The sequence below is a fragment of the Eumetopias jubatus genome, unplaced genomic scaffold, assembly GCF_037043125.1.
Source record: "Eumetopias jubatus isolate StellerSeaLion01/CBP00866 unplaced genomic scaffold, mEumJub1_p1.0 scaffold_6, whole genome shotgun sequence".
In the NCBI taxonomy this organism is placed as follows: domain Eukaryota; kingdom Metazoa; phylum Chordata; class Mammalia; order Carnivora; family Otariidae; genus Eumetopias; species Eumetopias jubatus.
Window position 1 is genome coordinate 140,879,857 of NW_028274812.1, and position 27,079 is coordinate 140,906,935.

The following is a 27,079-nucleotide window of genomic DNA, read 5'->3' on the forward strand; positions in this document are numbered from 1 at the left end:
TAATGCTGCTCCATCGGAGACCAGAGTTGTTTGGCCCTTTCCCAAAAGAGAGTCCAATTAGTGTGCCCGTCCTCAGGTCTGGGAGGTACAAGTAGTTAAGTACTGTGTGTTTCTCTCAAATCCATTCAGCCCCTGCCACTGCACAATGGAGGGAGGCTCACGGGATAGCCCACCAGAAACATCCATCGGGAGAAGGGAAATGACACAGGGATCGCCTCCCAAAGCACGTCATGTCTCCTGCACAGGAATAAATTCCAGGCCCTGGGAGACTTGGTGGGGACGTGACTGTTGGTGCAGCCGATAGGACTGCCTCGATTCCTACCCTCCAGGAGGATTTGCGGGGCTGACCTTCCTCCACAGCTCATTTCTTGGTGTAGATGTATTGGCTTGGTGATTGATTCCCTTAGAGGCTGAGCTATCATAGACCTTTGTTTTCTGGACTTAAGGATTCTCTAGCAGTAGAATTGCCTTTAAGATTTCTTAGATTTTCTATCTAGTATCTAGATTGGATCAACTATCCAAAGTCACACAACCTGCCTAGTCCTGGTCCTTGAAGTTAGATCTCCGTTTCTTGGCAACAGATCTCTGGGAATTTCCCCAGCCTACAGCTTACGGCTTCCATAGGCCTTTGCCTCAAAGCAATTTGGAACAATAGCCTGGATGGGGAGACAAAAGTAACATGCCCCCAGCGTGCTCGCCAGTGGGTGGTTCTTTCTTGGGAGTGTCCAGGGAGAGTATACAGACTTCCCAACCTAGGGGCCCAAGAGTCCTAGATCCTCAGCTCTTTTCCCATTTGGCTTCCTTCTGGGGACCTTCGCATGGAGGGGACACAGCTCTGTATCTCTTGGATTACTTTCGATGGAAAGAAAAGGCCTCCATAGCAAAGCTGTCCCCCTCTCGACTTTCAGGCAAGCCTCAAATGAAGCTTATCCGCAATAATTTCCTGAAGGCCCCACGAAGTGACCCGCTCACTCTGCCACTCTTGAACGAGGCTTGCCAGCTCCCCATTGCACCAAGGCTCAGCTTGACTCAGCCCGTTCCACAAGCTGTCACTTGCAACACCACACTTCCATTTCCCTAACTCAAAGAGCTTTAAGCAAAAAGGAGATGTTATGGGCTGATGCAACAGAGAAATCTGGGGCAAAGACCAACCGTTGCCCCCAGCGTATGACCTGATTCCGAGTTTTGAAGGACGGCCTCAGACCCTCTCTCTCCATTTCTCCACTCCACTTGCCCCTGTGGACCCTCCATTCTCGGATGGCTTCTGGCTAACGTCAGCCTTCCTGGGAAGGCCCACCCCTTCTTGGCAGTAGCTCCATAAAAATCCCTGGGGTTGGCCTTTGTTTACCCCCCTTTGGTCATAGGCCCCTCACTGCAGCCACTGTGAGGGAGGAGGAGGGTGGAACAAAAGATCAGCCAGGCCCGGGTCACCTAGGGGCACAACGCACTTGGGCTAGCACCTGGGAGCGGTGCTCCCCCAAAAACAAGGAGGGAGCTTTTGCCTCAGGAAGAGGGAATGGTTGCTGGGCCAACTAAAACAACAGGCTCACACAAGGATTTGACAGAATCTTTGGGAGGGGAAAATGAATTTAAGAAAGTTGCCAAATGTCATTCCTAGGCCTTTAGAGTGAAGTACAGCCCAGCATTGCCCAACAGAAAGATCACGTGTGCCACAAATTTAAGCCACATGGTAAAATATATATATATATACATATATACATATATATATATATGGAAACAGGTAAAATAATAATTTTAATACTACCTGATTTAATCACATTTCATAAAGGCAAAATAGTATCATTTTGACATGTAATCTGTGTTTAAAAACTATTGGTGAGATCCTTTACCCTTTTCAGTGCTGAGTTTTCAACCTCCATTGTGTATTTTATACTTGGAGCTCATGTTGATTCAGATGGGCCACATGTGGCTAAAGGGGCTTCTGGAGCGAACAGAGCAAGATTCGCTGATAACTTTTTATAGAGAAGCTGCATGTCTGTCATCAGCTGATAAGTTATTCCTTCTGTTTCTGTGTCATGAGGGGTTACCGTGAAATTGTGTGTCTCCTCATTACAAGAATGTGTCTTCAGATGAGCCTGAAGACACAGGGCCATGCGGGGTGTCTAGTTGGGTGCCATTCCTGTCTGAACACCCATCCCAGCATACAGTTAGTTGGTACACAACAATTACTTAGTTATCTGTCTCCTCTCTTGGACTCTACGCGCTAAGGAGGCAGACACTCTTCCCCATCTTGCTTTACCTCTGTTCCCTAAGCCCAGTCCATAGACACTAAGTAGGTATTTTTTAAGTAAAATTAAATTAAATGAAAAACTTGGATGAAGGGGCACCTGGGTGGCTCAGTCGGTTAAGCGTCCGACTCTTGATTGTGGCTCAGGTTGTGATCTCGGGGTCTCTGAGATCGAGCCCCGAGTTGGGCTCTGCACTGGGCGTGGAGCCTCCTTAAGATTCTCTCCCTCTGCCCCTCTCCCCCTCCAAAAAAAAAAAAAAGGAAGAAGAAGAAACTTGGATGAAGACTTCTCATTTGCCAGGTTTGATGCAAAAATGGAGACAGTGATACTAGTTGAAGCCCAAGATTGAGCATTTACAATATTTGTTGTTCTGATGAATGACCATTTGCAGTCTGTGACTAGCTGCGTTGCTGTTTAATCACTCTTTCGTTGAATATAAATATATAGAGAGCGAGAGTAATTGAATACCTACAGAAAGCCAGGCTCTATGCCAAGCACTAGGTATATAAAGATAAATGGGAAACAGTCCCTGCCTTAAAGGAAATGAGAAACAGATAAGTAAAATAACCCTTCAATCCAATAAGTGTTATCATGCATGTAAACACACAGTGTTTGGGGGGCACAAGGAAAGAGATCCAACCCGGGTCAGAGATGAAGGTAGGCGGCGAAGTGTCCCAAGGGAAAAGCGAATTTACGTTCCATGCTGCCTGCTGTGGTCTGACTGTCTCACCCCATGCCTGGCACATATGTCGAATCAACGAAGGAGTAAACAATGTGGCCCCCAGGCCTGATCCTGCAGGACCAGTGGATGGGGTCCGTCTGAGCCTAGATGGGTAATCCGTGGCAGGTGAAGAGAGTTTCCGCGCCAGCCCAGCCTCCAGATCCAGCATCTGGCCGGAGGGCATGACAGGGGCCCTGAGTGAGGCAGAGCAGAGGTGCCGGGAGTTGGCACGTGCCCGCAGCCTTTGGCAGGGCCAGCCCCCAAACAGCCCCACAGCTTGTGACTGCCCGCGTGGCCAGTGACGACCGATCGTCCTTTCACATTGCAGGCAAAGCGACGGCTGGAGCTAGGAGAAAGCGGTCATCAGTACCTCTCGGATGGCTTAAAAACCCCCAAGGGCAAAGGAAGAGCCGCCCTGCGGAGTCCAGATAGTCCAAAAAGTAAGGATCCCTTCCATCTCGTATTCTCCCCGGTGTGGGCTTCCCCCCATTCAAAGCTCGTGGCTGAGAGAATGCCAAGGTGTGGATAATTGTGGCCTGTTGGGTCCTTTTTCATCTCTTTCTGTTCCTAGCCAGAAAATAAACGCAGTGTCTGCAGACACCCCCCAAAGGGTGTAGAGCCCCTTCGGTGCCTGGATACTGACTCAGGGGGAGGCTTCTTTAAATGTGCGCGGTGTCCTTTTTCACCCAGTGTACAAGCTCTCTGGCACCATTCTGTAATCAAATTTAATTTTAACTTCCCTTAATGGACATTACTTTTGAGACCGGGCTAACTGCACATAGAACTGTGCCAGAGTCGGTCAGGTCTACACCGGCCCCAATCTCTAGCTCCGCCTGAGGCAGTGTCCAAATTGACCGAAACTCCTACATTGCAGCTCGTTTTCCTTCCCACCTTTTGTTTCTTTGGGGAGAGAGAGAGAGAGAGAGAAGTAGGTTGGAAACAGCAGAATAGTCCTTTATGTCTCTGGCATTTAACATAGACGCTAAATTAGACTTTGTTCGCCCCTTTTGTGGAGTTTACGGATCAGGCCTTCCACAAACCCTGTGTGATACACACCCGCACGACAGAATAAATACGGTATTGAATGAGGGCATAACATGCAAGAGGGATGGGGCGAGTCGGTGGAAAGACTGTTTAGGTATTCTTCATCCAAATGAAGCATTCCCTGAAAAGCTGGTGACTAAGTCACAGACACACACAGACCATGGAGCCTGCAAAGCCAGTTGCGAGGGGTCTGTCTGAGCCCCCGTCACGAAACGCAGGAGAGATTCGCAGCCCCGGCCCCATTGGGTTGGGCTCCCCACATGCTGGTGCTCAGAGACCGTAGCATGTTTTCATTCATTCAACAGATAACGTTGAGCACCTACGATGTGTGGGATACCTCACTAGACTCAGGGAGGAGGGTGAGGCAAAGTAGAAACTACTGAGAAATTCACAGGAAAATGCTTTCATCAAACAGGAATTTGTACTGTCCCTTCCTTTTCTAATAAAGCCACTTCATAGCTTTCTGTAACTTACCGAGAACAACAACAGCGGCTTCGCTTGGACGCTAATACTTGGGCTGCAACGGGAAAGAGGGCTTGCCTACCTGCAAAGAAACCCTTCATTTCTTTACCTTTCCCCCTATCCCCCCCCCACCCGCTCGGCTTTTGTTTTTCTTTAAGCTCCAAAATCTCCCTCAGAAAAAACACGGTATGACACATCCCTTGGTCTGCTCACCAAGAAGTTCATTCAGCTCCTGAGCCAGTCCCCTGACGGGGTCTTGGATTTGAACAAGGCGGCGGAGGTGCTAAAGGTGCAAAAGAGGAGAATCTACGACATCACCAACGTGCTGGAAGGCATCCACCTCATTAAGAAGAAGTCGAAAAACAACGTGCAGTGGATGTGAGTACAAGCCACGACCCCCAGCCCCAGATTTCACAATCACGCCCGCACTCCACTTCCGTGATCTCCTCCCTGCTGCCCCTCGGCTCCTCAGCCCAAAGTTCAATGTCTCTTTACCCTCTAGATGCTGTCAGAGACATTTGATTAGCCTCAGTCAAGGAGATCCCGGGATTTCGGGGCAGGGGGGCCCTGCAGATGTCAAGTAGGATGTTATTCATCTGCAGCCGTGAGGCCGTGTGTGTGATCTAAAGGATGCGGGCACATGTTTTCGGCTTGATCCTAACAGGGCTTTGGCAATGAACTCCGGCTGTGTATGAACACATCCGTGTAGGTGCCCCATCACCACGTAGCTTCATCCGTGGCTCTGACGGCAGGTCAGCTCGCTTTCTGGGTAAATGGAGGCAAGACTTAGAGGCCTCAGTTCCTCCTGGAAAGCAGGGATGATAACACGTCACCACACGTGTGATTCAGTGTGTGGTTAATCTCGTTTGTGAATTACGGACGGAGCATCCCAACAGCCAGTATTTTAGAAGGGACCATGAAAGTGTTGTGGGAAAGAACAAGTCTGTTAGAGGGTGGCTTTGAAAACAGACTCCCTCAAACAGGAGATGAGTGCGGGTAACTTTTTGTACTTTTGGGGAATTTTGTGACGATTCAGTGACCCATTTAGGCCTGTGGTTTCTAGAAACCTGTTGGGTATTGGTCTTTGTTCTTGCATACAGCACACACATCTGTTCCCTTAACCTTTTCCTTTTCGGTGGTTGGTAGAAGACCCTCAGAAACTGCCTAGGTCTTTTGTGCCTCCCAAATGATATTTCGTTGAATTTTGAACCACGCTTCATCTTTTCTTTCACACTTTTCTCTCTTTCCATGCCTCTCTATCCTTTTGTATTCCCCCTCTTTCTCTCTCTTTCCTCCCGGGAGGCATGTGACAGGCGGGAACTCCACCTTTCGCCCTTTGAATTTGAGCCTTCTGAAAAAACAACCCTCCTCTGGAGGAAAGAAACCTGAAAATAACAGTGTGGGGGTTTTTTCGGGGTTCCCCTCCACACACTTAAATTTCTATGGTGTGAAAGGTGAAGGACTGTGTAGACAAAAAATATATACAAATGTATAAATGTTCTGATTTTGACGCTTGGCTAACAAGCAGTGTGACCTCCTGTGTCAAGAGAGGACATGTTACTCAAAAGGACCATTTCTCACTGTCCCTCCCTTGCACCCTCGCCCCCTTGGCCCCCCGAGCAGCCACGAAGAGTCTGTGTTTGGGTTTCTAGGGGCTGCAGTCTGTCTGAGGATGGGGGCATGCTGGCCCAGTGTCAAGGCCTGTCCAAGGAAGTGACCGAGCTCAGCCAGGAGGAGAAGAAATTAGATGAACTGATCCAAAGCTGCACCCTGGACCTCAAACTGCTAACCGAAGATTCAGAGAATCAAAGATATCCTTTGTGCACCTGTTCCTTGGGGGTTAGTGCCTTCTAGAACACACCCAGTGTTCACACACTGACGCTTACGCCCAGGTAGAATTTTACTCGGGTTAACGCATGTCATTCACGTGTGGTTTGGGACATGCAGATACACGCAGTGCGTAAGGAAGCACTATTCTAAGATAGGTGAGGTGTCAGCGTTAATATTAATGACATCATCCAGCAGCTCCCTCTCTGTCTCCCCAGATTTTTGGTGGGCGTTCACTGTCACCGTTGGGGTTCTCACATTCTATTTTCTTTTCATCAGATATTGGAGCAATTGGAATTTGTTGAATCTGTCTGAGCTATAGCTGAAGGAATGAAGAGTCTAGAAAAATCATTCTGTAACCTCTACCATGCATTATTGCTGATGGACAACACCAGAAACTGATTTCCGAAGCACCCCCCACCCCCACCGCGGCCCAGGCCTAAGACGTCTCCGTCTATCCATTCATTTACAGACATTGGTCCTTGGAAATAAAAATTTTTAAAAGCCAGTTCTTGTCAACTGGCTGACAGTCTTTTGGCCATCACAGGAAAACTCACTGTTCATCAACTCACTCCCGACAAAAAGGGAGAAAGATGACTTCATTGTGTTGACAAGAAGGTCTTGCAATGTTCTCAGTTATGCATAGAAGACAAAGCCAATATTTTAAGACATCCTATCTCTAATTTGTGTTCCCCACTTCTGATTGTTCCACATTACCTTTTCCCTTGGAGGGTATGGGGACATTCATTTCCCAATTCGGGCAGTTTTTTGAAACTGCGATTGCTCATTTTCTATTGACCACAGGATTGATCTTGTCCGCTGATGATTAGTGAGGTGGAGAAGAGGTGTGGTGATTTGAACCCCAGTGGCAGCCAGCCAGAGTGGGTTTACAGGGGAAGAGACAAGAATAGCTCTAGTCGGGCTGTTTCATTCACTCTTTAGCTGGGAGCCCCATGGAGGACGATTGGCAGCTGTCTGGAACGTGCAGCTTACAGCAGAGTCGCTGACATTAGCTTTCTCTAGGGCCTTTGCTGTGGAAACTGGAAGCTTCCTTGCAGGGAGCTGCTAACCCAAAAAAACAAATTCAGGAGGGAGCCACAGTGGAAGTACTCTAAAGTTTGGAAGATTAGAAAATGTGTTTGCACAATTTTTTTCAATTCGCCATTCAGTTCCGAATGTGGTACAGCTTGTTCACAAATGTGTTGAAATTTTCCTTCCTGCAGCAGGTTGAGTAACTGTAGATGAGTTTTTATTTTAATAAGTTCTTGTCACGTAGCTTTTTGACAGTGGGCTGTGGGGTAAGTACCTGGTTATCACTTTCCCCGTGTTCTCAGTAAAAACTCAGAACTGTCAAGTCTCGTATGAAGGCAACAGTTGGCTTCCTTGATGCGATACATGGTGACCTAAGACCCGGACTCTTGCATGAGCTGTCCTGTCAAGCTCAGCACTGAATTAGCTCTTGTCTCAACCATTAAGATGTAAAGAAGATAGTCTGCAGTAGATGCCCCTAAAAGTATATACATATTTGGCGTGAATGTGCTTTTTTATCTGCACAGTAGGTTCATAGCTTCCTTCAATTTCTAATTAAAAGCCACTGTTCTAAGAGACATCATTTCCTCCTGACTCTCTAGACCCTATTTCTGTATTAAACGTGTTAGATCACAGACTCTATTTGCTAATATTATATTATCTTCAGAAAGGCCTTCATTGAGTCATGTGATTTGCTGTTTTAGCCTAGGCATTTTTTGTGGGCTAACATAAAAAACGCAACAGACTAAAGACATTGTACATTAATTATGTTACCCCGTGTCCCTTACAGAAGAGAGCTACGTGACTCTTATAAGAGAGCTATGTGAGCTCTTTTAGTGCCAAGTAAAAACTTGTCTCTCCAGGCAAGCTTGCATGAATACTTTTTATCATGTAATAAGTACCATATTCTTTCATGATATCCTCTTAGCTTCGGCTGCCAGGGCACTTAAAAGAATCGCTCAGTGCTCAGAAGTCATGACCAAGGGTACTAAAATACTCTTTCACTCTTTTCCCGCTACAGTGTTTCTCAAATTGATTCAGGTTGCAGAGCACTTGGAAGCTGCATTCCCTCCTTGTGAACACTGAAATATTGATAGTAATATACAAAGGCTAATTTTTCTAACAGACAAATAACGACTCTTTTATAGGTAGGCAGTATACAATCACAACCAGCCCAGGTGCCCTTAAGAAAACCAGCTATCTGCCTGACCCATCTTCTGAGTTAGTTCTTCCACCAATATATCTGTTTGCTACGCATGCGTTCATGTGCGTGGCTACTGACATTTGCGAATGGTCAAGCAGCAGATAGAAGTTACTGGAGTTCCAAAAAATATATGAGCAATAGAGCTTACTTTTTTTTTTCTTCTGTAAATTGGGGTCTGCCATCATTCAATTTGAGTGACAGAACACTTCACCAAAGTTCACAGAATGTCCATGCTCCAGAGGAACTTGGCTAGAACCTGACCAAACTGGGTTTTGGTTTTATTTTGATAGTTTAGCTATTCTGTTTCTGTGTTTAACATTTTAAATCGCCATGGACTTTTTTAGAAATGGGTAGGAGAACGCCGTGCATTTGTCTTATTGTTTAGAATATCAACCAGAAAAGAAGATTCACAAGAGATCCCATATATTTAAAGAGTGAGACAGAGAGGGGCGCCTGGATGGCTCGGTCATTAGGCCTCTGCCTTCGGCTCAGATTATGATCCTGGGGTCCTGGGATCGAGCCCCGCGTCGGGCTCCCTGCTCTGCGGGAGGCCTGCTTCTCCCTCTCCCACTCCCCCTGCTTGTGTTCCCTCTCTGGCTGTGTCTCTCTCTGTCAAATAATAAAATCTTAAAACAAAAAAAAATTGAGACAGAGAGACCAGTATATTCTTACAGGTCATAAAATACTTGAAAATGTTTCCATGCATCTGTTCTGTCAGTCTTCTAATGGTTACATTCCTTAACACTCACTACGTTAGCTTACGTTACATATCAAGATATTCGAAAAATTAGTGGCCTTAAAGACCAAACTGTTATAGTTGTCAAAGCCCCTCCAGAAACAAGACTTGAAGTGCCTGACCCAATAGAGGTAAGGAGATAACGTCTTTGTTCACCTGCAGAGATCTTTTTGCAATGCCTGAGTTAAAGAATCATTGACATGTGGTCAAAGCATGTATCCTCCTTAACACTCCATAGTTCTTTCCCATCCATTTTACTTAACCTGAACTTCAAAAACATTTCAACAGTTCAATACGTATTGAGTGTCCCAAAAGTCTAATTTTAACATCATGGGGCATTGAACTCAGGGTATGGTGCCCTGTCCCTCTGGTACTTTTTCTTGCTCACAATTTGGTATCTGGTGGTTCTGATTGATTTGAACCGTTGGGGAATTTTATGTTGATTGCCCTGGATATGATCCCCACTAGGAATAGAGACATAAACGTTTTATTAGAGTATCTCCCTAACTTAAAAAAAAAAAAAGTATCTCCCTAACTTATCTTAGCACACTTTAAGAATTTATCTTTTAGAACATGTTTACTTTTAAGAAATCACATACAACTTTGGCTCAATTGGTAGACTAGAATATTATAAGAAAGGAGGGAATATATTTTTGTGATTGGTTTCCGACAATCTTTGCTAATATAGGCCTGGACCATAGCTATAAGATAAAGAAATGTAGCAAAAAGGAAATGCATAGGAAATAAAAAGTGAGATTTGCAAGCTCCCATCTAGGGTAGAGTTCTCACCTAAATGATAATAATAGCTCTATGACCCAGATGAAGAAGAATTTTAGATGTTAGTGTGCTGCATTCTCTTATTAAACTCTGCTCCTAGCACTTAAGAATACTATTCATCCAGTGGTTATTAAAGTTCACATAAAAACGCCCCGCCGTAAAGGGATAGCAGCATGGAAATACTGCATTTAGAACACTTAAAGGACCTTTTCATAGTTTGCATAGAAGGAATATATTTAAAGAACACAGTTCACCTCCTCTTGGGCAGGGGTCAGCAAACTTTTTCTTTAAAGGACCAGAGAGTAAATATTTTTGGCTTTGTGAGCCATAAGTCTCTGTTGGGACTACTCAACTATACAACAGTTGCCATTAGAGCGTGAGAAGAAAAAAAAAAAACAGCCAGAGGCAATCTGTAAACAGTGGGACCGGGCATGGTTCTATGCCAATAAAACTTTATTTACAAAGCCAGTTGATGGACTGGATTTGGCCCTCAGGCTACTGTTTACTGGCCCCTCCTCTAGAGGATGACAGTCATCTGTTGATGGGGGGGCAGGGGGAGCGGCTACCAGTGAAGAAGCAAAATGAACAATGAAAATTACCCTTCCTGTTTCTAGATGAAAATTACTATAGCTCTCATTTCTTAGTTTGAACTTTTCTCGCTTCTTCTGTTGATAGAGCCTACAAATACATTTGGCAAGTACCCAAGGGCCCATTGAGGTTTATTTGTGTCCAGAAGAGACAGAAACACACAGTCCAATGAAAACAAACAACCAAGACCACAATGGGAATATCCCGAAACCCCCTTCCAAAGGTAAAAATTCCACTTTTGTTATTTGGAAACTGTTTTAAAAATGAAGGTGACCAGAAGGATCCATTGTGGGAACCACATGCCTAGGCAAGAAACAAAAACTTCTGTTATTAAAAGTTATTAAGGTAACTTTTTTTTTTAAGGCATTCTGACTAGTTACAGAATAAAATCATGATTTTGAGCCAATGACTTCTCTGCCCACGAATGGAGCCCCTTAGGCTTTCGCTATGGGCAGAAACTGCTTCCCTTAAAATGTTTTGAAAGCCAGCTAAGGTGCGGACTGAAACTGTGAGCTCTCTGGGTGAATCATCAGCTCCACTTGGCCACACACCTTCTCATGATGCTGCGGAGATCATGCTAGCGAAAGGGAACAAGTTCGGAGCAAAGAGGCTTTTGTCAAAGAAGTTATAACTTAATTTCTGCTCCTTTCCCCAACCCCCCAGGGTGATGGGGACAAGATATGGGAGGAAAAGCCCAGGAATATCTAAGTTCTTCCCCCTTTTTTCGGTTTCAGACTGGGGATATGTATTTAATCTTTCCCCCTACTGTCTCCCAATATAGCAGCAAGAATTAGAGCGATTTAGGTGAATCAGGTCTGATTGGTAATACTGAGCATTTATAATTGCCACAGCACCTCAGATGGGAAAAAGAAAGATCACTTTTTTCACTGTAGACATTCAAAGCGGACATGTCTTATTACGTGCATTTTTAAGAAGTATCTTTAAAAAGTTGTTCAAACAAGACTTAAGTTAAAATCAGTGAGTCCCTACGAGGAAGCCACCTTTTCAGTATGTGTTTTGTTTTGTTTTGTTTTCCTTAAATATTGACTAGCTGATAGCAGAGAGAAGTGTTCGAACTTGTTAGTCTCTAATCTTGGAAACCATTTGTATTCTTGTTTGCTAACAGTAGGCATCTCAAAAGTTGAGTGAGTTAGACCAGAACAGAGAAAAGCTGCCAGTCTCGGTGAACAGTTAGCACAAGACAGGCTGGATCGTAGTGGCATCTGATCATCCTTAGCAGAGGGTACATGCTTTTATAACAGCAGCGTGCATAGTCTTCCAACAAGTTGATTTGATTTTTATCCTAACTTACTTTTTGGTTTCCTCCAATTTTTTTTTTTTTCTTTCTCCTTTCAGACTTGGCTTCAACCAACTCAGGACATAGCGATTGTTCGATTTCTATGGCAAACCTTTCTCCTTTGGCCTCCCCAGCCAACCTCTTACAGCAGACTGAGGACCAAATTCCTTCCAACCTAGAAGGACCATTTGTGAACTTACTGCCTCCCCTGCTCCAAGAAGACTATCTCCTAAGCCTTGGGGAGGAAGAAGGCATCAGCGATCTCTTTGATGCTTATGATTTGGAAAAGCTCCCACTGGTGGAAGACTTCATGTGTAGTTGATTACGCTTTGTGTGACCTCCCCTTATAAACCAATATTTTTTTATTATGGAACCAGAACATCTGTCATGCAGTGTTGTCCCTTCCTACCTTCTTCCTCCGAGATAGTATCATGAAGTAAACTACAAACTTCAGAACAAAGCTGACATTTTAATGAATTAAAAAAAAAATTTTTTTTTTTTTTTTTTTTTTTTTTGTCTAAACGCACAGTCGCAGGCTCCCTTGGGAAAGCCCTGCTATGCCCCAGGCTCCAAAATCTCCTGGATGAGTCAGCAAGTGAGAAAATGTGCAATCAGGTGTCTCTCACCCATATTTTTCTTCCCTCCCTCCCGGACTGGCTTGCTGTGCCTGTCGGATGGGCTGTAGAATGGGGTCTGGCCACCTGGCCCACTCGAAAACAGCAATCTTCCTTAATAGCATTTCAAGCCGTGCCTTCTCCGAGGAATGCATGTCTTTGGGGTCTGCTCATATGGAATGGAACGGCAGGAACTGTAAACTTGAAGTCATGCAAAAGTATGAAATGGATTTCTTCAGCTCTTCTTAGGAATATTTAAATTACTGTCATAATTCAGTGTAAGCTACAGACCTTGTGTACCGCTAGGAGGTCAAGAGAACCTGCACAGCCTTTCGGATGAAGAACCTGTTTTCCAATATTTGTTGCAGATACAGAAGAACGGTAGATCTGCCACTCGAAGCTGTTGTGGATTTTCCTGTCTCCATTAACTACTCCCACTCCCTTGCCCCCAACGTATTTGTAAGTTTAAAGTTGATTTGTAGCAAATGCTTACTTAGGAGTTTTCTGTGGATTGTTTTTGCCTTTTTTTTTTTAAGCTGCCATTTAAGCATTCCTGTGGCACCCAGCACCATTTCAATTTAATTGTTTACTTTGAAACGGTTTTTGCTAATTCATATTATTTAAGCAGAGGTAGAGGACCTCTACTGATCAGAGCATCTAAACGTGTGTGATCTAAGGTTTAACAGCCTCTGCAAGAAGCATTGCCCCATCTTGCTTCCTTTCCCAGGGTGGGGAGCGTGGAGCAAGTCAGTCCTGGGGCTCGCTCGCTCGCTCGCTCACAGACACGGGTGGCCCATTTGAGAGGAGAACCAGGTCAGATGACATAGCAGTCCCAAGGAGCAGCAGGTGTGGATCCCTCCGTCCTTGGGCTTCCTGGCCCTGTGACTGGGGCAAGGGCTCTCTTACTCTGCACTCAGGGAGACCACTTCTCAGGATGGGGGTCGGATGGAGAGGCCTCTGGGGACAAAGACATCCCCACTGTGTCAGTGGCATTTACTTAAAAGCTGGTGAGAACAGGGCGTTCCCCCTGCATCGGGGGCTGCCATCGTCCTGGCCCAGAACCCATTCCCCTTCCTCTATGAAGGAGTAAGTTGGACCAAGGGAAGTCATTACATGGAAGGAGAAGTGATAGAATGCCAGGGCGTGTCCCGCTTTACTCTTCAGGAATGGTGTCCCCCAGCTGGAGGCTTCGTGTCAGCTGCAAATCCTACCAGTTAGGTCCAAGAATGGCTTTCCCATTGGCTCTGGGGAGAGGTACCCTTCTCCCGCTGGGCGTGTGGCATGGTACCTCAGGTCCATTGCTTGGATCCTGAAGACGGCGGGAATGAGGGAGTCCGGTTAAAAAAAAAAAAAAAACCTCCAAACGAAACAGTTAAATTGAAATGCTATGTGCCTGACACAGTAGCACTCGATTTGTGTGTTTAATGGAATCGAAAATATCCCTTAGGAAAAACACAAAACGAAACAAAAACAAAACAAAACAAAAAGAAAACCACGAAAGCCCCAGCCAGTTGATTCAAGGTAGATTTCCACAATATGCAAAGTGGTGGTAGGGTCAAAACCAATGACACCAGCACTTTAAACTATTTGTGTGGGTGTGCGTGGGTGTATGTTTGGGAAGGAAAACAAAGGTGCACATTATCCCTCTTTTTCTTCTTCGGCCTCCGTCCCCAGCCTCCTCCCTCACACACACTGGCTTTGGTACAAACAGCAGTGTGGTCTGTGATGAAGCATTGGGGTGGGGGAGGGAGAGGGGAGCTTTGTGTCAAGTGCCTACTGGAAATGCACTGTGGGGTTTTTTCCTGTACGGGAAACCATTTATGCCAAGCTTTTGCCCATTTCCCATATTTATCTCATCTGGTTGGCTGCCTCTGTTTCCGGCTTTGTCATGATTCTCTTTATCAGCTGCACAAAGCTGATTTTGTTTCCAAAGTCTAAAGACTGAGCGCTCACCTGGCTAGGTGGTTGTGTGTTCTGTTGGCTTTCTCCTTAAGCCTTTTCGTAATGTAATGATGCCGTATTTATTGTTTTGAAAACGAAAGGAATACTAATAAGTCTTAAAAGTTCCTTCATGCATAAGATTTTTCCAGTTAGTGGGCTGAGCTTGGTGTCCCTGAGTTAGCTGTCCATGCTGTGTTCTGCTTGCATTGCCCATTTTTTCTTTCTGACATAGTATCTGGCACACAAAGTGGGTTAGTACTACAGTATTTGTGTTACTTTACGTACTAAGTATGCAGGTTTTCTGGTACCATTGAGTTGCTGCTATTAACGCTCACACATGAAATGGCTAAAAGTTACAAGTGTGCGAATTATGACTGCGTGAGCCTTACAAAATAAAAAGTGTATAAAGGGCAACACATGAGCTGTCAAACAGTGTTAGGTGTGTGTTCATATGTACAGATCTGTGCATAGCGATCGTTTTATTTAAGTTGATTGTAGTCTCCTCCACACTTTCATTATCTAGCGATTTTGTACAAGAAAAAAAAATAGCAATTAATTTGTAAACACTGCCAGAATATTTTCTAGCTGGTTTGTAATTTTTTAAGAGTGTTCTATTTTGTTTCTGTTTATTTGTTGTTGTTGTTGTTGTGGTTGTGGTTCTTATTTCCGTTTTTGTTGTTTTCAAGTGTAGATCTGTAAATAAAACCGCAGTATTTAAAGCTTTAGCTTTCAGGAAGAAAAGAAAGTAAGTAAGAACTCAGATGCGTGCATGACAGCCTGTGTGTGGGGGGATTTGAAGGAACATGGCTTGCAGAGTGAGTCAGGTGGCAATTGTCAGATTGTGGGAATTTCTTTTCCTACGGGGTACGTGATTTTTGTCAAAAGGAAGTATTTCTCCCAAAATTGGGAGTAGGCAAACTACTAATCGGTTTAGCTTTGTGTTGTATGCTAGTTTAAAAAAGAAAATATGTAATATAATGTAAAAAAAAAAAGCTTTTATGATGGATTTTGTAAATAGATTTGTTACAGGGTAACCTGTTCTCTAGTTGTGATCTTACCACTTCAAATGGGTGTAATTTGAATAAATTTTGTATGGTAAAGGATCAATAAAATGATTTTTTTTAAGAGTTCAGACTTGTAAATGGCTTTCCTTCATAGTATCTTACATTTCTGTATTAACTTCATTCTTAAAGACGTGCTTTAACACGGGGAAAGGTGGCCCCAAAGTTCAAGAACATCACATGCCCTGCCCTTTAAATGGGACTTCAGGAACACTGGCCAGATATTTGTCGAGCACCTGTGGTGTACTCGGCACTTTGAGAAGCAGAAGAATTTGCCACGCCTCTGACCAGCGGCAAAAACCACTTTCAGATCTGGAAGGGTTTTTACACCACGTGGCAAGTCCAGTTTTATTTTTCATAATGAGTTATGAAGCCAAAAAATTTTAATTCTCATGATGGGTAAATTACCTCCCTCGTCCTGGGTTCCGTGTTTCTTGTAATGCCACCTCTGAGCAGGTTAGGGGTTTTGAATAGCCATCTCATACTCTTAACTCAGCTCATCATCTAAAATTCCAACGTGTTATGTATTGTACATATACACACAATCATTCAATACACAGGGTATAAAGTACAAAAACAAAGCCACCCCTCGTCCCCCCAACCTATTCACCCCAAAGAAAACCACTATCCTCCTTTATTTATTTATTTGAGAGAGAGAGAGCCCAAGTAGGGGTGGTGGGGAGGGCAGAGACAGAGGCAGACTACCCTCTGAGCAGGGAGCCTGACATGGGACTTGATCCCAGGACCCTGAGATCACGACCTGAGCCAAAGGCAGATGCTTAGCCAACTGAGCCACCCAGGCACTCCTGAGTAATTTTCTATTTGAGAGATTATTGTTCGTTTTGCTATAAAAAATAATATGTAAGCTTTATTGAATGCTTATATTATGCCAGATACTATTTCTTTTTAATACGATAAAATACCCATAACATTAAATTCACCATTAGTGACATTCAGTACATTTAACAATCTTGGCAATGACCACCACTATCTAGTTCCAGAACATTTTCATCATCCCAAAAGGAAACCCCATACCCATTACCAAACCCCATACCCCTCCTCCCAACTCCCAGCAACCGTTAATCTGCTTTCTGACCATATGGATTGGCCTGTTCTGGATATTTCCTATAAATGGAATCATACAATAAATGACCTTTGGTATCTGCCTTTTTTCACTTAGGTCCTCAAGGTTCATCCGTCTTCAAGCATGTATCGGTACTTCCTTCATTTTTTACACTTGAATAATGCTCCACAGTGTGGATAGACCACATTTTGTTTATCCATTCATTAGTTAATGGGCATTTGGGTTGTTTCTACCTTTTGGCTATTGGAATGCCGGGTACCATTTTAAGTGCTTTATACGAGGGCTCTATGTTTTCTTGAAGCATACATCACTAGCTAATATATATGTAGCTGTCATTTCTCTACCTCTAGAATGTCAGCTCAGTGAGAGAGGTACTTCATGGGGCTTGAACTCACAAACCTGAGATCAAGACCTGAGCTGAAATCAAGAGTCAGATGCTTAATCAACTGAGCCACCCAGGCAACCCTAAATATTGTTGTAGAGATGGGTTGTACTTGAGAAAATTCAGAAGTCAGTCTCAGCAATATTAAGAGATAGAAAATAATTGGAAAATTCACTGTACTCACTCATTCAGTGCCCATTAAGAGAAATCATTCATTAATTCATTTAGTCACTGAAGGATACAGCAATTACTATATGCCAGGCACTGTTGTAGTTTCTGGAGTCCAAACAGAAAAAGGCACAGTTCCTATCACCAAGAGGAAGCTTATAGTCTAGTTGGGGGAGAAACAAGTTTTAGCTGGAAGTAAATACTGAGGGCCAGATCTTAAATAAGCAATTTTTCTTTCTGAAGCCGTATTTGAAAGACTTGGAAGGACAGATGATTAGAGGCAGAAACAGAAATGGAGGGGGGATGTAGCCTTACTACTAAAGAGCTTTGCAAAATGGGAGATTCTGATCTGGGGTGGTGTGGGGGCAATTCCCAGTCCTGGACCTGTGCATCCAGGTGCAGGAGTGGGTGCAGGAGATTGCCCAGGTAAGCATGACTCAAAGGTGAATAAACCAATGGATTCATTTTCTAGGATCTCAGGAAGTGGGGAGCCTCCATCTAGACCAGGACTGCAACCCTGATACCATGAAGGAAAACAACAAGCGTAAATGGTAGGTCATGCATTGTGGTATTTAGTGAGAATGCCCACACTGGCTTTTGAGAATGAATCAGCCAGGAGTCAGTCAGAAGTTAAAAGAAGTAATCTTTGTAGCAGCAAGTTGGGGTGATCCATAGAATGCACAGAGAAGGCTTTCCACGACTTGAAGGTGGAAAGACGAACGGAGCACTTTATTAAAATATTCTAAAATATTTCTAACACTAGAAATTACGAGTATGCTTTTCATGTATGTGAAGAGCACTATGAAAAAGTTCCTGAGTTCCTGATGCTGAAGTGTCTGAGAAGTACTATGGGAAACAGAAGGGACAAGGTCCCATGTTCTCAGGAATGTGCCTCAGGAACAACATTAGAAACTCCATTAGTGCTTCTGTGGGGAGACTTTGGGTCTTGGGTATAGATTATATCATGGAACAGGTAGAACTAGGAACTAGGGGAAAGAGGGGTTGTGTCTTCTCTTTGCTACCCCACCTCAGGGACTGCCTGCCTGCAAGTCAGGAACACAGAAACTTGGGAAGTAGAACCAGGGAATTAGGGACAAACAAAGCCAACCATTAATCAAGCCCCTGGTGTTTCAACTCAGACAAAGCCACGTCAACTGGTAATGATCAAATCCCAGAATTCGAGCTGGAAGGCAGCCTCCTAACAAGAAACTGGTTTCATCATGTGACAGTACAGCAATCAATTTTTTTCATCAGGAAAAAAAAAAAGTCTCTAGAATCCTAGACCAAGGCTCCTTCTGCTATGTCCATAAGGTTTAGTTGCCCCACTCTGGCATGCACATCAGAAACCTTCCAAGTTTTAGCCCTGGAACCATAGGCTTGCTGTCATGGTTAATTCATCATTTTGAATCAACATAGCTTCTGGAAGTTCCTCATCCAGATTGTCCACGAGTGCCGTAATTCCTTCTACTCTTCCACACCACCTTTCAGAGGTGCAGGCTTCTAAATAGGATGTTCCATTTCCCCCTTGAAAGACTCAGACAACTCTTCCTGTGCAGACCACTTTGCACCTTCAGGAGGCTTTAGGACTTCTTTTTCTGGACTGTTTTTCTAAATAATCAAAGTCCGGGACATCTGCATCAGCTGAAGCCTAAACTACACTGTGTATCTTATCCCCGAATCATCCTCAGCATTGCACAGGGCTTTCTAGTTTACAAAGTATTTTCATATGCCTCTGTTCATCTGAAGCCGCTCATAACTGATGGCAACCACTGCAGAAGTAACTAATCAATCTAGAAATGACAGAACAATCTATGGGCAGTGATGTAAACCGAGGAAGAAAAGCATTTAGCTTTAAGCCATATTCTGGAGATCCAAAGAGCAAGAAAGAACACTAGTTCCACAGGAGGGACCTGAAATAATGACATCAGCAGATAGAAATTCAACCACGCCAACAGAGAGATCATGTTTAAATGGGTTAGGGCTGACAATAGAGATTGTGTGTGTTTAGAAATGGGAGGAGGCTGGAGACCCAAGATGCTTGAAAAGAGCCACAGCTAAATTCTGTCCTTGGCAAGAAACCAAAGAACGGGTGTTTCTTTGGTCAAAGAGAAGACACCGTCATTGTCGACTCTGAGTTTGGGTATCTGTTAAGGGGATAAAATGAGTGCTGAAGACAAGGGCAGGCACAGGGCTATCACAAAGGAAAGGAGAAGGTAGAAAGTATGGAAATAATTCCCTTACCTGGTCCTGGGAAGGAGCTAAACCAACAAGTGGGGGCCAAAATTAGTCATAAGGGTAGAACAAAGAACTGGATAGGACTCCCACCCTGGCAATATGGCAGATTAGATAGCCAGGAAACCCTCCTGTTATACAACATTGAGATTGCATAGAAAAAAAATTTGCCGAGATTACAGGGAATTCCTAATGGCTAGAAGAATAAAGAAGAAAACTGAGCAGAAAAGAAAATTAGAGGAGCATGCACATGGGAAAGACAGGCATGCCTAAAGACAGTCACCAATTTAATTGCCGATATTGGTGCTGGAATGGAAGGAAAGAAGTCTTGGGTCAACAGAGAAAGACTGAAGCGTTGAACCTCAGACTCCCAGATTAAGCGAGAGAAATTGGAAGAAGGCTCTAATGCTTCAGGTGATAGTCATCTCCCTGGCTTCCAGCAGAGCAAAATCCTCTCTGGACAGGTCCTTAATGTAGGACCATAGACTTGATCTAAGTCTGAGCTCACAATCAAAGATCGTCAAATACATAAAGAAACGATCCAACATCAGTAGCAGAAGTGGCAATATCAGATTTAGACCTTAAGGGATTCAAACAATGGAATTATCAGGTACAGAATATAAAATAAATATATATGAAATGTGTAAAGAAATAAAAGATGGTATCACAAAAATTCCTTACTCAAAGCAATAGAGATGATCAAAACCTGCCACATAGATTAGAAAAAGGATAAAACACAGTGTTAAAAATTTTAAATTGTGGAAGAAAAGGGGAAAAATGATGACTAAATCAGCAGATTAGATATGCTAAGAAGGTCATAATAAACTGGAAAGTAAATTACCAAGAATGTAGCACAAAGAGAAAAGGAGATTATATATATATGTATATATATATATATATATATATATATATATATTTATATACACATAGAAATATTAAGAGATAGGGAGCAGAGTTTTAATTTTTTTTTCATTGTAAAGAACCAGATAATAAATGTTTTAGGCATTGTGGCCTTGAGGTCTCTGTCAAAACTATTCAGCTTGCCTGTGCAGCATGAAAGCATCCATAAATAGCATGTAAATAAGTAAGCATGGCTATATTCCAATAAAACTTAATGATGGATCCTAAAACTTGATATTCATGTATTTTTACCAGTTGTGAAATAATATTCTCTTTTGATTCTTTTCAACCATTTGCAAATGCAAAAATTGTTTTCAGTTCACTGTTGTACAAAAGAAGGTGGTGGGTGGTTTCTGGTCCAATATGTGAAGAGTGTAGAAGTTGCCTCACAGCAAGAATAAAGCTGAACAATGTGAAAATCAACAATTCTCCTTAGATTCATCAGAGAATTGAGCCAGAACAAACCCAGTCTTAGGAGGACCCCTCCCACTTACACCAGTTTTTCCTTCAAGAGCCCCACTAGGTTCTCAGGATGAAGATCTGAGAATATTTCCTTCATGCTTCTAGCAGGGGAAGGGGGAAATTAGCTATTTTGAAATATGCCCAGAGCATTATGGTCTCCTTAACAAAGGCCTGCTCTTGAGGAAAACAGTTTTGCCAGATGTTAACCAACGTGGATTTGGTCAGAGCCTAACTAATGTGGGGAAAAGGGCATACCCAATTCCAGCCACTTCTAGTCTTCCTGTCCCCCCTAAGGGGCAGAAAGAAACTAATGAACAAACACACACACATACACACAACAACAAAAATACCCGAAATTCTTGTGGAGGTCTCGGCCCAGAGGCACTAAAAGAATGAGATCCAACTATAGGGTTATAGGATGCTTTCCATCTCCCACACCTTACTACCACAACATCAGGACTGTGTATAATAATAGGGAACCATAATGGAAAGACCTGTAAGCCTCAGATTCTATTTAAAAGGGAGGAAGTCTCTAGGAAAACCCCAAGACAATAGGAAAGAAAAAACAAGGACACAAGAGGAAATTTTGGCCACTGACTCTAGACAGCTACAGCAAATAACACACACAGCCTAACTCCTAAGCAGATAAACATAAAACCTCACGCCAAAGGCCCATCTACCTCAGTTCCTTTTACCCTATACATAATGTCTGACTTCTGGCAAAAAAAAAATTATGAGGCATGTTAAAAGACAAAAAACAAAGTTTGAAGAGACATAGCAAGCATCAGAACAAGACTCAGGTATGATAGAGGTTTGAGAATTAGGAGACTGAGATTTTAAAATAACTGTGATTAAGATGCTAAGGGCTTTAATGGAAAAAAGTGGGCTTTAAACAAAAATAGAGGAGCAATGTAAGCAGAGACATGGAAACTCTAGGAAAGAATCAAAAGAAAATACTAGAGGGGCACCTGGATGGCTCAGTTGGTTAAGTGTCTGTCCTTGGCTCAGGTCATGATCCCAGGACCGAGCCCTGTTGGGGGCTCCCTGCTCAGCAGAGAGCCTGCTTCTCCCTCTTCCTCTGCCCACCCCCCACACACTCATGCTCTCTCTCAAATAAATATTTTTTTTAAAGGAAATACTAGAAATTGAAAACACTGAAACAAAAGTGAGGTACATCTTTGATGGACTCATTAGTAGGTTGGAAATGGTTGAGGAAAGAATCACTGAGCTTGAAGATATGTCACTAGAGACTTTTTAAGCTGAAAAACAAAAAGAGAATAAGAAACAGACTATCCTAGAACAGTGGGAGAATGTAAAAAGTTTTATCATGTACTCAGTAAGAATACCAGAAGGAGAAGAGAGAATGGAGAAGAAAAATTCTAAGTTATAATGGCTGAAACTAATATAACACTGTACCTTAATTATATGGGAATTCTTTTAATTTAAAAAAATAATGGCTGAGAACTTTCCAAAAGCAATGACAAACACCAAAACACAATCCAGGAAGTTTATAGTTCACCGAAGAGGAAAAGAGATTTATATCTTGGTATATTATAACCAAACTGCAGAAAATCAAAGACAAAGAGGAAATCTTGAAAGAAGCTGGATGCAGGGGACTTTATTTGTAGAAGAGGAAGGCTAAGTATTACACTGGACTTTTCAGAAACCATGCGAGCAAGATGAGAGTAACTTGAAATATTTAAAGTGTTGATAAAATATTGAAAGAAAAAAAAACTAGCAACCTAGAATTCTATATCCAGAGAAATTATCCTTCAAAAGTGAAAAGAAAGAGAAAAAAAAAAACTTTCTCAGACAAATAAACATTGAAAGAAGTTGTTGCAAACAAATCCCAGCAAGTAATTTTGTGGATATCAGGAAAGTGGATATCTAAAGTTCATAGGGAAAGGGGAAATTCCCAGCATAGCCAACACACCACTGAAGAACAAAGTGGGATAATTGAGGCTATCCAGCTTGAAGATTTAACCGTCATGCTATAGTCATCAAGTCAGTACGGTACTGGTGAAAGAATAGACAAATAGATCTGGGGAACAGAATAGAGGGTCCAGAAATGGATCCATGAAAACATAGTCAAGTGATCTTTGACAAAGGACCAAAAGCAACTCAATGAAGAAAGGACAGTTTTTGCAGTCAATGGTGCAAGAATAACTGGACACCCACATGTAAAAAAAAAAAAAAAGAAAAGAAACTAGACACAACCTTCACATCTTTCAGAAAAATTAACTCAAAATGAATCATAGGCCTAAATATATAAAACACAAATCCATAAAATGTGAAGATGACATAGAAGAAAATCTAGGTCACCTGGGGTTTGGTGATGACTCCTGACATGCAACACCAAAAGCATGACCCAGGAAGACAATATCGATCAACTGATCATAGTTTGATGCAACAGTGCTGGTTCTTCATGCTTACTTTAAGCAGTAAATTCACAGATCTCATTTTATTAAGTATCAAAATTTGCATGCTACTATGTATCTTTTTGAATGTAAAATTATTATATCATCTAAAATGTTTTTAAGGTTGGGCCCCAAAATGCCCAAGAAGAAATCAGGTAAGGGATTGACAGGTTCTTTAACAACAAATACCAAATAGAATACCAAATGGGATATTTCATGGCCCATCATATTTACTAATTAATTAGAGAGGAATCACACACTGCAGATTGAAGTCATCTTTTTTTTCTTTAGCTTGCTGTGCGCTGCAATAAAAAGGCTTCTAATAGATAAACATTGAGAATTCAGTAGAATTGAGAGAAAGGCAAAGCTTTACAATTCGTTTTTTATTTTTATTTTATTTTAAAGATTTATTTATTTGACAGAGAGAGAGCGCGCACAAGTAGGCAGAGAGGCAGGCAGAGGGAGAGGGAGAAGCAGGCTCTCCACTGAGCAGGGAGCCCGATGAGGGGCTCAATCCCAGGACCCTGGGATCATGACCTGAGCCGAAGGCAGACGCTTAACCTACTGAGCCACCCAGGCGTCCCTCGTTATTTTTTTAAAGCCAAGAAATAAATCAGAAACATTAAAAAAAAAAAAAAACCCGCAGGAGAGAAGCAAGGAGACAGAAAAATTTAGTTTTACTGCACCAGGCCTATAGAGTGCTATGCCTAGCCCTTCTTTCAATGCTGATTATGTGCAGATAGAATGCCAGGACCTGCCCTTGAGGAAAACTGCTCCAGGCCCCCTGTCCAGTTGTGTTCAGTTACCTTCTCAAAGGCCCCAGGCACCACTTGCTCATGGGTAGGGGAGAGGGGAGAGGTTGATAAGAGCAGGAAGAGTTGAGGAGCAGGGATCTGTGCTGTGTGCCTTGTGCTTTCATAGTAATTTCTTTTTTTTTTTTTTCTGAAGATTTATTTACTTATTTGAGAGAGAGAAACAGAGCACTCGTGCACACATGACGAGGGAGGGGGCAGAGGGAGAGGGAGAAGCAGACTCCCCGTTGAGCATGGAGCTTAACGATGTGGGGTTCATGGACCCTGAGATCATAACCTAAGCCAAAATCAAGAGCGGGCTGCTCAACTGACTAAGCCACCCAGGTGCCCCACTTTCATAGTAATTTTGTTATGGAACCTGGACTGCATCGCCCAACGGAAGAACAAGCAGCACCCGGAGATCTTGGAGGACAGGAGGTTTATTTAACGCCAGCAGGCTCAGGGGAGAGTGGGTCTCCAAAGGTCTGAGCCCTGAGCACAAACAAAGGGGGCAATTTATACACTTCTACTTCCGCATACTTGGCACTTTTGGCTCCTGCGCGAAGCGGGGCAGGGAGAGGAGCCCAGATTGGTGCACGCGGGAAGCAGAGCAGGAGAAGAACCCAGAAGAGCCCCGGGGCAAGGACTGGGACTCTCTCACTGGCTCCGTTAGCCATGGACACAGATTTTCCTGATCAATTTCATGAAAATACCAGGAAGAGGGGAAGCTGGAGCAAGAAAGAACTTTCTGAGCCATTCTTGCTGCTTTACTCCTTCTTGCCTCGGTCTTACCTCCAAATTCCACAGCTTACTTCGTAACATCTTTGCTTTCTCTTACTCCTTCCCTTTCCGAGGCTCCCTGTTTCTCAGCCTGTGTGACCTCGGCTTGGATGCACCTGCCCCACAATGACCATTCCCCAAACCCAAATCCCCTCTGACCACCCAGCATTAGGAGTTGGCATTTTGGTCCTTGCTATTCCCAGTCTGGCTATCACAGCACACACTTCATGGAAGAACCGAGACAATAAAGAAATAATCTATTAAGTATTTGTGAAACTACCCACCCAACTCAGTTTAAAACCTTCTGTGGACTCTGCTGTTTTTCACCCTATTTTTTGCACTTTGGGGGAAAATACAGAGAACCCATATGTAATTTTTTTACCCCATTTATTGTACTTTGGGAGAAAATATATATAGCCCATATATACTTTTCATCTTTTAATTATTTAGCTTCTTAAATTAAAATTACAAAGATACTCTCTTCATGGTAAAATTACCAATATTTTTCTCTCCTATTTCTTTTGGCAATTATTTGGCATAACTGAAATAGATAGTACTAACCTTATAATGGAATTCTACATTATTTATGAAAGCTACTCTTGTTTTAGGATGACTATTTTCCTTACAAGGGCAAGGAGGTGACATAAAAGAAAAGGAAATGGGGATCATCCCCTGGCCTCTTCCTACCACTTAAAGCTGCCACATCCAGGACCGCTTGCAGGATACTACATGAACATAAAACGTGGAAAGCCTCAACTCTCAGAGTTAAGTATAAAAATGAAGTTTCTATTGCTTCAATTATCAAAAATAGAGTGGTTTCAATGCAACCTCCCACACTGAATTCTATAGTGGCCTAATTAAGGAGACTTTCCAGACTGTTCAGGAAAATTCTAACGCCAGCCATGTTTATTGCACAGATTCAGATATTACTGCAAAGACCCTTCTCCTGGCACTGGTTTGGCTCTCAGCAACCATTTCGTACTTTGCCTCACTTGTCAGCTCTGCTACCGCTTGACAAACAGCCTCTTCCAGGAGTCAACGTTTTTGAAGACCTGAGGAAAACAGCCTAAGTTGTTTTTCTTTAAAGATTTTTATTTATTTATTTGAGAGAGAGAGAGAGAGCCTGCACACGTGAGCAGGGGCAGAAGGAGAGGGAGAAGCAGACTCCCCACCAAGTAGGGAGCCCAATGCGGGGCTCAATCCCAGGACCCTGGGGATTATGATCCGAGGCAAAGGCAGACGCTTAACCACCTGAGCCACCCAGGTGCCCCAAGATCATAAATTTTAAGATGGTAGAAGAGCATTTTAAGCTGCTTAAAAAAAAAAATGCCTACAGGTATTTTAACAACATATTGGAGCATTGAACACTTGACTCACATTATGCTTTGAAAGGTAAGAGATTGGTATGTGTTGAGTTTCTTCTAAAACCATAAACAGAAATGCTGGAATGGAAGGGATGTGGGAATCAGATCATATGATGATTCCTAAAAACATATAAACTGCTCATTTCAGAATCACCCAAAATGAAGGAAGTTGGTCTTTGCTCTATGAGAAGTAGATCAAGAATATTGCCAAGTGTTTGCTTCCTTTCCTTACTAATTCATATTCTTTCCACACAGTGCTGTTAGATAAAATAAGCTGAAAAACAAATCAGTGAGGGGAACCCTTTTGCACTGTGGTGGGAATGTAAATTAGTGCGGCTGTTATAGAAAACAGTATGGAGGTTCCTCAAACAATTAAAAATAGAGCTACCCTATGATCCAGCAATTCCGCTTCTAGGTATTTATCTGAAGGAAATGAAATCACTATCTTAAAAATACATATGCATCCCCATGCTCACTGTAGCATTATTCACAATAGCCAAAACATGGAGATACCTAAGAGTCAACCCATTGATAGATAAAGAAAATGTGATACATATTTAACCATAAAAGTTATTCAGCCTTAACAAAGAAGGAAATTCTGCCATTTGCAACAACATGGTTGGAATTTGAGGGCATTATGCTAAGTGAAATGAGTTAGACAGAGAAAGACAAATACAGTATGATCTCACTTGTATGTAGAATCTGAAAAAGAAAACCTCATAGACCCAGAGACAGACTGGTGGTTGCCAGAGGCAGGAGGTGGGGAGGTGGGTGACATGGGTGAATGTGGTTAAAAGGTACAGACTGCCAGTTATAAAGTAAGTAAGTTCTGCGGATATAATGTACAGCATGTTGACTATAGTCAAGTTAAAAAAAAAAACAAACAAAAAAACAAATCAGAGAGGCAATTAAGAAATGAAAAAAGAGACACCTGGCTGGCTCAGTCAGT

At 42.9% G+C, this 27,079-nt stretch overlaps 1 protein-coding gene across 3 annotated transcripts in view; it reads left to right on the plus strand.

The window, feature by feature from the left end:
• The window catches only part of E2F3 (E2F transcription factor 3), a 74,191-nt gene extending 58,570 nt beyond the window's left edge, over window positions 1-15,621 (plus strand). For all 3 annotated transcript variants that reach the window (XM_088024137.1, XM_028107379.2, XM_088024138.1), the window contains exons 2-7: window positions 3,299-3,410; window positions 4,635-4,854; window positions 6,129-6,287; window positions 9,289-9,403; window positions 10,725-10,860; window positions 11,994-15,621. In XM_088024137.1, coding sequence (XP_087880263.1) covers window positions 3,299-3,410; window positions 4,635-4,854; window positions 6,129-6,287; window positions 9,289-9,403; window positions 10,725-10,860; window positions 11,994-12,256 — 1,005 coding nt within the window. In that variant the 3' untranslated portion in view covers window positions 12,257-15,621. The remainder of the gene's footprint in view (window positions 1-3,298; window positions 3,411-4,634; window positions 4,855-6,128; window positions 6,288-9,288; window positions 9,404-10,724; window positions 10,861-11,993) is intronic.
• Window positions 15,622-27,079: the final 11,458 nt, after the last annotated feature.